Source organism: Cajanus cajan, chromosome 2, assembly GCF_000230855.2.
Source record: "Cajanus cajan strain Asha chromosome 2, NIPB_CcT2T_4, whole genome shotgun sequence".
NCBI classification, from domain to species: domain Eukaryota; kingdom Viridiplantae; phylum Streptophyta; class Magnoliopsida; order Fabales; family Fabaceae; genus Cajanus; species Cajanus cajan.
Window position 1 is genome coordinate 64,660,441 of NC_138518.1, and position 9,731 is coordinate 64,670,171.

The window sequence follows — 9,731 nt, forward strand, 5'->3', positions numbered from 1 at the left end:
TTACATGGATTAAAAACATATTTAAGTCTATTTAATATTTTTCTATATTGAATAAGTCAAGTTGTATTTATTTGGAATTTGTTGTTTTATTTGGAATTTATTGTTGTAGGTCATGTTTTTAGGAATCTTAATTTTTCAAGTTATCTGATGGGTAGGTTGTTGTTTTATCTCTTTAGTTTAAGCATGCATTTATAGTTAGTTTGAACTAGTATATAGAAGATTTCGATGAATGCATCAGGTTTTTTGTTTTGCATAATTCAACATTTTGATATCAAGAGCCTCCACTGGCATGATAGAGAATAAGTGATAGCTTCTTATAGTAACAAGTAAAAATGACATCTAAAAATAATAACTTTGTGCCATCAACAATTCCTCGTTTTGATGGTAACTATATGACTATTGGCAATGTTGATGGATAACTTCTTGCGATTAAAAGAGTATTAAACATTAATTGAAGAAGGTATATATATAGTTTATCCAAAAGGAATGGTGTTGATAGTTACTCAAGAGAAGCAACGGGGGGACCAAAAACTGAAAGACTTGAAAGTGAAAAACTATTTGTTCTTGGCTATCTGTCATACAATCTTGAAGACCATTCTTTAGAAGAAAGCCAACAAGCAGATATGAGACTCAATGAAGCTTAAGTATCAAGGGGACAACAAAAGTGACTGCAAACAATATGTGGATCTGTGGTGACAAACCATAGACCCCCTATCAACTATCAAGCAACATGTTTATTTTTCTCTCTTAGTCTAGTTGTTAGTGCATCAACACTTCTCCAATATTAATATCATTTATATAACTACTTCTCTAAAATTAAAATCATTTTTATAACTAGTATGTATAAATATATGTGATATATGTATTGAATTATTTGATACCTATGCATTATCTTGCATGAATATTAATATAAATTCTAAATGGTTTAACAAAAAGTTATAATTTGCAACATTCAAAAAATTTAGGAGAAAAATTATTTGGGAGTAAAATTTGTGTCAAAGTGAAAGTTTGAGAGTTACAAAATCCAATTTAGTGGAGTATTATTTGCAACATCCTTAAAATTTGGGGACAAAATATAAAAGCAAAATATTTGGAGACAATTTACAACAAAGTCTAAACTAAACATATTTACTAAAAAAAAATTGGCTAAATTTTATTTTTAATTCCTTTGTTTATTTTTAAGATTTAGTTTATTTCACTATTTTTAAAATGCTTAATTTGATCCTTTAATTTAAAAAAAATCAATACTATTCTTCCGTCCAAATTAACAATAACGATATTAATAAAATTATATAAAAAAAGACAATATCAAACGCTTTTAAAAATTAGATGACCAAATTAAATATTTTTAAAATAATGAGACTAAATTAAACATTTTAAAAATAATAGAATTAAATTGAATAAAAATTTATCTAATATTTTTTTGTCTAGATAAATTTAAGCTTTTTCTTTTAATTATCTTAACAAAATCATGGATCATAAAATGAAGGAGTTATCTAATAAAAGAAGTTATTAAATAGGTAAAATAAAAATTAAATTTATTTAAACAAAAAAAATATTGAATAAATTTTTATTCAATTTAATCCATCTATTTATGGAATGCTCAATTTGGTTTCATTATTTTTAAATGATTCAATTTGATCCTCTAATTTTCAAATGATGTCTTATATTGTTCTTTCTTCCAATTTCATTAATATTGTTAGTGTCAATTTGGTCAAAAAGATAACATTAAACATTTTAAAAAAAATTGGATAACAAAATTAAATCATTTAAAAATAATAAAGTCAAATTAAATCTTAAAAATAAATAGAAATAAAAAATATAATTTAATAAATAAAAAATTAGCCTATAAACTAGACCATAGGTTTCCTTTCGGATAAACTGATTTATTTTCATCCCTAATTAATATTATACTTTTATTAATTAATAATAAAAATCATCAATGTTTTAGTATTTTTCTAAAACAGTATTTTCATAGTTACAACAGGACTTGATATTTGATTTTATAGTTATTGATTATCATGAAGAATGGTGCAATTATTTAATATATATTTTTTGCAAAATTTAAATTAATCAATAGCTAGTCATTAATTTGTAAATATAAGAAATGAAACATATGAGCCTGGATTTTTGCCAGCAAAAACCTCAAGGAACGTCCATTCATGAATCACCTAGATCTAATTCAAATAGTAAGAATACTTGAAAAGTTGAATGGATTGAGCTTTCAAATATACCCCTCAACAAAAAGAGGAGAAAAAAAATGGAAAATGTGAACAAAATAATAATCCATGTCTCAAACAATTGCTATAGTCGCTTGAATTGTAGCCAGGGATTAAGCAACTCAAGCTAGGGTCACTTCAAGTATATCATACACTCACTTTAAAACAAATGCACAAATCCCATGTTCAATGTATAAACTGCGCCCATCTTCTTCACACTGCTCCACCACATGACATAACGCATATTACAAAGAAAAATTATGGTGTGAATCTACACAACGAAGAAATCAAGTAATACTAAATGGCAAGACCTAAATTCAACAGCTTAAATTTTATATTTTTACATATGAAAGGAAGGGGCAAAACCTATTGTGCAGAAAATTCCAAATTGATAACGGATTTCATGTATGGAATTGCATCTTTATGGGGAAGCCTTGATATGTAGAATATATATATATATATATATATATACCCTGAATTTAGAGTGTGTGTATTTTCCCTTTTTCAACCCTTGAAACGAACTACAATGCAGGAAATGTCATCCTTACTGTCTCTGTTCAATGCCTCAGTGGCTAGTTGTTTCGCTGCCTTTTGTGGATCTTTTATTTTTCTTGCAATATCAACAGCCTCTTGATTTCCCATTACCTGGAATGAATCAAAAATTTAAGCACATGAAATATTTATTTACAATTAAAAAAAATGTTCTTTTTTTTTTCCCCAATCCCCTAACTTTATCATTTTTTTTTTCATCTTTTGTTCATACTCTTTTCAACACCCATTCCAACCACTAACCCCACTGAAAATGCTATTGGAACTCGCAAGTACGGCTATAGGGGGATTTGGATACTCTCATGTGACATTTATGCCAAATAAAATCTCAACCCTTAGTTATATATAGAGAATTTAATTTTAAATAATAAAAAAAAATGGGAACATGGGGTTTTGATGGTGGTCATTTTCATTTGTGAGAATTCATGCCCCCTATACGAGCACTAGTGTACAATTCACAATCCACCCCAAACATTAGTATTTGGGGGAAAAAAAAGAAGTGTTCATACACTCCTTTTTACGCTCTTAATTATTGATCAAAATATATTGAAAATTACAAAATCTTGTAAAGTTCATTAAACTAGGAGTGGGACTCGCATGACTTAGTGATTATTAATAAATTTTAAACAAAAATAGTGTGTTTGGAAGAGTATTATTAGCCTTTCTCCAGGGGAAAATGTTTGGGATGATAATGAAATGAAATCCTAGATGTATCGCCAATTGTGCACTTGTCCATACATAGGATGCCACTATTAGCTATTGCAATGAGGGGGAAATTTGGAATAAAAATGAAATAAAAGTAGTTGTTGGACAGAAATAAAAAATCTCTGTTCATGAAAAAATAAAAGAGAATAATAAAAAACCTTCCATAGACCATCACTAGCAAGTATCAAAAGCTCAATATCTGGGGTGATATCAGCATACTGAATATCAGGATCAGATCGCAAGTGTGTTTTAAGGTTTTTGTCTCCAAAGGCTCGAGAAACTGCTAGCTGCCCATTCACTCTTGCAACATCTCCTGATATAACCCACAAATGAAGAAATTATTACAAAATAGAAAGCATTCAATCAAAAAGGAATCACAGTATTTTCCCACGTATATATTGGATTTTGTTGTAAAATTTGACACCCTTATACTACTCGATAATTTCCTATAGCATGTAATTTTTATTACTGCTTGTTATATTAACCTTTGAATGTAATCCAATGATTCTTAATTTACATATATAAATTTAGACACCAATTATTATCATATTTTCATGGGCTATAGACATAGAAACAGCCTCTCCATACAAAGGATAGGTTGTATGTAAATCTGACTAGTTCTGCTGATGATTTAAAGGGATAAATTGCCCTCTTTGAGCATTTTCCCATCAGAAAACTTGCCACGTACATGGTTCTCATTATTGTGAGAGTAAACCATAATTTGGAAGGAAAAGGGAATTGTGCAAAATCCACATTAAACTGGAAATTCGTTTAGGTTTGTAAATCCAGGGGGAAAGCAGGAAATGAATTTGAAATCAATAAATCAAGGTAGAGAAATGAAAGTGACTCAAATGTAAATTGGCAATATGATATTACTATTTTGTATGTATCCATCTTTTCTTTCATTAGTTGGCAACCACGTTTAGTTAATATCACAAGTGCATAGTGTATACCCAAAAAGTCAAGGGAGTAATGATGGGAAGGACTGGTAACAAAAAAAAATTTACGATGTAGAACCAATAACCATTTTCGTAACAACAATGACCATTTTCAATGGTTAAGTGCTCCTTCTCATTAATTTTGTATCGTTGGCATTCATTCTCATGAACTCTCCCGACTATATATTTCTTCCACCTTTCCCTTAACTGGGAACTAAAATAACACCTAAATGAATCTTCTCATACCCCCTTCTTTCTTCTCTGTTTGAATCATAACCTTCACACCTTAACAGTTAACACTTCTAGTCAGAATCCACATTATACTAGTGTCTGGGATGCTGTTGTTCAAATTTTAAGATATACTAAGAAAGCCCTGATCAAGGTTTATTGTATGATGATAAAGGAAACAATCAAACAAGAGGATATTTTGATGCATAAACCAAGACGCTTTGCACGTAAGATCCAATCCATTTTTCCTTTAAAAAACTAAACATAAGTATATAGAAATAAATTCTCATTTACTATAAGAAAAACTTCTCTCCAAAAAATTCACTGCTTTTGTTGGCCCGGATGATCAACTAGCAGATATATTCAAATAGTTTCTTTGGGATCCTCAGCTTCACCATGTTTGTAATTGTAACAAGGTCGGTGCATATGATTTGTATGCCCTAGCTTGAATGGAAGAATTTGAAATGTAACAGCAGTTATTATAGCTTTGGAAACAATAGAGATTTATGAAACATTGGTCAAATTAGGATCACAAAAACTAGTCCAATTCTTCATTATTCTTTTTTATGAGTTGTATTTATTATTCCATGTATATAAATGTCGATATGCTGAATAAATTGCAGAAGTCTATCTTGAATTATTCTGTGGTGAAGCTAACAACTTAACATGCATTACCCAGGACCATCTGATGAGCAGTCTATTTTCAGCTATCTCATACAGTCCAATCATATTTTTAATTGGAATGGTGCCACTATATAAAGCAAGATGGGTAATTTCTTTCATTGAAATATGAACATTTCTAACACATTTTGGACATGAGGACAGAACAAGAAACATTCTTTTATATTACAAAGGACTGTGACTTACTCTACTACTATAACCACTGAAACTTAACAACACAAAGGACAACCTTTTAACTTTCATTTAACCCATCTTTAACTTAAGTTTTAACTTTCATTCAACCCATCGTTTACTTTTCTAATGAATATAAATCACGCATATAGCATAATCAAAAGCCTCATCTCTCACACACATCATTTCCGTCTCTTTCAGTCACATGTTGTAATTTGAAAATGCAAATTAGATTACGAGACGCATAATACCATATATCCTATTCCCCATCACAAGATATGAATGAAAACTCGACGTATGCAAAGATAAATCAGCATTCAACATCTAAAGCAACAACTCATGGAGCTCAGGGTTAATTGAAGAACCTGGCATGTTTGAGACAAAGCCACCTCTGTTCTCAATACTGCCCCGCTCAGTATTGGGCTCATGATCAGTTGTCATCTGTGCAGCCACCCCTCCCCTTGACACAACAGCTCGTGAATCTCCCACGTTTGCTACCCATAAGTTCTGATTATTTATAAGAATTGCAGTCACTGCAGTTGATCCTCCTCGCCCCAAATCAGGACTGTGAGAAAGAATTGCCCGATCTGTTGTCTCATAAGCATTAGAAATGGACATGAATGGATCATTCCAGAAGTCCTCCTGGATAATGAATTCACATTCATAAATATAATTTCAACAAAGGCACTAAAACAAGTATAATAATCTAAATTTACTATTATGCATCCTTTCAAAGTTCTTTCACAAGGACATACCAATCTCTAAAGACATTAAAACTAAAATGACTTAGAGCCTATCCGGATACAACCTAAAAGAGATTTTAAGAGCTTCTCTACTGGAAAAAGCTATTTATTTTCAACAAAGAAGCTATTGAAAGCTCTTCTAAGTTTGTTTGTATTCAAACAGACTTTTATCCTTTTACATAGTTGTTTGCCAAAAAGTACGAGAAGTTGAAAATAGAAAGTTTGTTTCTGTACTATGTGAAATATAAAATAGAAAGGAAGGAAAAACCCTTTTCCAGATAAATCAGATGAGATGAAGGCAATAAATGCATAATATCTTTAGTTTGATTGAACAACTCACTTCCTTCAAGATATTAGAAAAGAGATTCTTTTGTAAAAAGGCCGGTACACTGTCTCCGAGGTGTCCATCATATATAGCAAAAAGCCCGAGCTCTCGCCCTTCGAACTGGACAAACTTTGCTACATGATAGTCCTCCATCGGGTGGTTTGCTTTCCCTTTAACCAGGCTATAGCCATACTTGACCGAGGACTGGCTGCTCTTGCCTTTGCCAGAGTTACATGAAGAACGCCCTCCAACCACCTAAAGATAGAGAAATTAAAAATTTACATATTTCATAATTTCAATGATATATATTGGAGGAAAGAAAAACTTTACATCGGTGATTGCCATAGGGGAATATAAGTTGCAAGATATCACTAAGAGAAAGTCAGAAACATATTCCCTACTCAGTGATCTCATATTTCCATCTAGTCATGGTATCTCAAATTTTATCAATGCCTGGAACTGCAATAAATCTATCAATGGCAAGATACCAAAATATTGCCTACCAGCACAAATAAACACAATAAATGGCACCAAATGGAAACAAAAGAGACATCACAGGAATGTGGACAAAAACCCACTGATCAGCACAACAGACCATTTTGGTGTTAACCATCATTAACAATAGCCATTTGAAATTAAACATATCTGACAAATGCCGGTTCAATCTTTACACCTACCTATATACTGGAGAAAGTTCTCTATCCTACCTGTTTCAGTATTAACTTTCTCTCATGATGCAAGTAACACTTCTTTGCAGTCTGACATCAATATTTTCAGGCAGTGAAGGAAGATGCCAAGAAATGGCTAGCCCTCTTTGAGGTTCAATGCATCATGTCCTGACCTTTTACGAATAGAAAAAACCCATACATGATTATTTCAGCCTTGAAAAACCCATAAATGACAATTCCAACACAAGATTCCATACCATAAAATATAGTCGGTCTTATAGCTATATTTAGTCAAATCTTCCTTTAAGCCTGATGTGCACCTTTTGGTCACAAATACGACAGGCATTTATCCATTTTATCCACCCTATCTAAATTCCAGTGATTTTCATCTCCAATTTCTCCATCACTTTGCTTGTTAAATAGAAGATAATTTTTTTGGTTACATGTTAAATAGAAGATATATAAACCACATAAATTTTTAGTATGGTATGATTGCCAATTTTCACATCCAAGCCAATGCTAGCACATGTACTGCTGAAATTGCATTCCTTTCACTCTTTCTTTCGCTTAATCAGAAATCATGCAATTCAAAGCTTTTCTCCACAACTTTTAATTTCCTCTCTCACTAGGACTACATCATAATAAGAAGGCAAGCATTGAGTCACCAGCTCCTAGATATACTTATCAAGTACATACAAAAGCAAGGTAACAAAATCCTTGTAATGCAATCCAAGTATAGGAAAAACCTTCATGACCCCACTGTTCTTTATAATTAAATGCTAGTATGAGATAAAGCAGGCATGTGCACTCTTAAAATTTGGATTCTCAACCATATCTCGTGATCTCAACCACCTAAGAGCCACCATCCGTGGCTATGCACTATGAAACTTCACTCAACCTTTCTAGTCAACCCCTCGCTGTAAGTAGCCCTTTTCGAGATATTGCAACTAACTCTAATAGGCCACCATTAAGGAGAGTTAAGGGGACCGCACTTAAGGCAACATTCCAACATGCAATCTAAATTTCAAGTCCAAAACATTCTTCCACAAAGGAGCATGATAGAGATATAAAACCGTATTTAGGTCTCTACACAAAAGCTTAAGCTTTTAGAAGAGTTGGTTCTTCACAAGTCACAACCGTTAATACATAACAACAATCTATATTTTAAAAAGAAAAATTCGTCAAGTAAGATTAGGAAAACAAAATTTGTAAAAGTCAGAAGTCCATTCACAAGCACAGCACCAGAACTTAATTCTCAACACTCAAGCAGCCATTAACCATATGACATCATTATGAAACCAGGTCATATGATGGAAACCTCTAAACCGTAAGGAATAGCATATGAAGATTGATTATTTCCAAGACAAAAAGAAGAAAATATTACAAAGGAACAGAATTCCTCACCTGACTGACAGAACTGAAGCAACAAAGACTATCCATATAATCCAGCCCCACCTCAACCTTTCCGTCTATCACTCAACATCTAACTCTTATCACAAAAACTGCAAACAAAAACTCAACATGAGACAAAAGTCCAAAACTTCCAAAGAAAAAGAATTCCAAAAACTGTGAATTAGCAGAAGAAAAAAAAAAGGGCGATCAATGAAACAAACAATTCAATCAGCCCATAAAAACAAAATAAAAAAAAGGAGAAATTCACAATAGCCAGATAATGAACTGGTAATCCAAAAAGTCCCTTACCGATGAAAAAATCTAAACTTTTCTCCAGAAAAAGATCTGCAAGGGAAGTGGGTGGTCTCTAAATTAATGGTTGAAGGATGAAGAAGAAAGAAAAAATATTACAGGAAGAACATAACAAGTCTTATAATATTGATTGATTGATAGAATAGGAATAGAGGATGGTTTGGAAGACTAGATAAGCGTCTGGTTTTGTTGAGAAAGTCTTTGTGTTAGCAATGGAATGGGGGCCAAAAGGCATAGGTTGCCCTTATTGACTTTTGCAGTTTCTTTCTGTGTTTTTATTGCTGACACTGTTTCTTTGATTATTACAGCTGTTGAAGTTTTTGTTTCGTGGATTCACTTCACAATAACAAAACATAACATAGTTCCTTCCTTCCTATAAACCCAACATCGACCTATTGCATTCTATTGGTTGAGTTTAGTTTCTCATCCAAGGCCGTGGAGAGGAGTGTGGGGTCCACTCCGAGGTCGGCCAAATTTTTTACCTTCGATATTCTCTTTCTTCCTCCATAGTCCATACCATACAATTTTCTCACTCTCCTCCCCAAAGCAAATTACAATATCCCTTTCTTTAGGGGACTAGTAAAAGTATTGTCTTTGACTTGACTTCAGTGTGCCACAATAAAATAAACATATTTATATTATTTCTTACTCTTTAATAATCTATTTATTCTAATTTTTAGCTTTCAATAAAAAATAAAATTTTTAATTTATATATATATATATATATATATTAAAATAGGAGTTATAATTTAATTCATCTTTATAAAATAAAAATTATCTTTATTTATATCTCTTTAATT

General features: G+C 31.8%; 1 protein-coding gene across 3 annotated transcripts; it reads right to left on the reverse strand.

The window, feature by feature from the left end:
* Positions 1-2,199: 2,199 nt before the first annotated feature.
* Positions 2,200-9,272, reverse strand: LOC109804865 (putative protein phosphatase 2C 10). 3 transcript variants are annotated; one of them, XM_020366755.3, is made up of 6 exons: positions 8,929-9,263; positions 8,632-8,729; positions 6,575-6,814; positions 5,857-6,133; positions 3,632-3,786; positions 2,200-2,864 (listed from the first exon to the last, which is right to left on the reverse strand). In XM_020366755.3, exons 2-6 carry the CDS (start codon positions 8,665-8,667, stop codon positions 2,724-2,726), a joined length of 849 nt encoding a protein of 282 aa, XP_020222344.1. In that variant the 5' UTR covers positions 8,668-8,729; positions 8,929-9,263; the 3' UTR covers positions 2,200-2,723. The 3 variants fall into 3 exon arrangements, with proteins under 3 accessions (XP_020222344.1, XP_082924821.1, XP_082924822.1); XM_083068695.1 differs by lacking the exon at positions 8,929-9,263 and adding an exon at positions 7,267-7,400; XM_083068696.1 differs by lacking the exon at positions 3,632-3,786 and having other exon boundaries at positions 8,929-9,272.
* Positions 9,273-9,731: the final 459 nt, after the last annotated feature.

Bases quoted from the DNA above. Each gene is read 5' to 3' on its own strand.
- LOC109804865 (XM_020366755.3), bottom strand. From the start codon at position 8,667: ATGGATAGTCTTTGTTGCTTCAGTTCTGTCAGTCAG. The intron at 6,134-6,574 runs GTGAGTTGTTCA...TTCATTATCCAG, and splicing joins TTTCTAATATCTTGAAGGAA to GAGGACTTCTGGAATGATCC. The intron at 2,865-3,631 runs GTTTTTTATTAT...GATTCATTCCAG, and splicing joins CTAGTGATGGTCTATGGAAG to GTAATGGGAAATCAAGAGGC.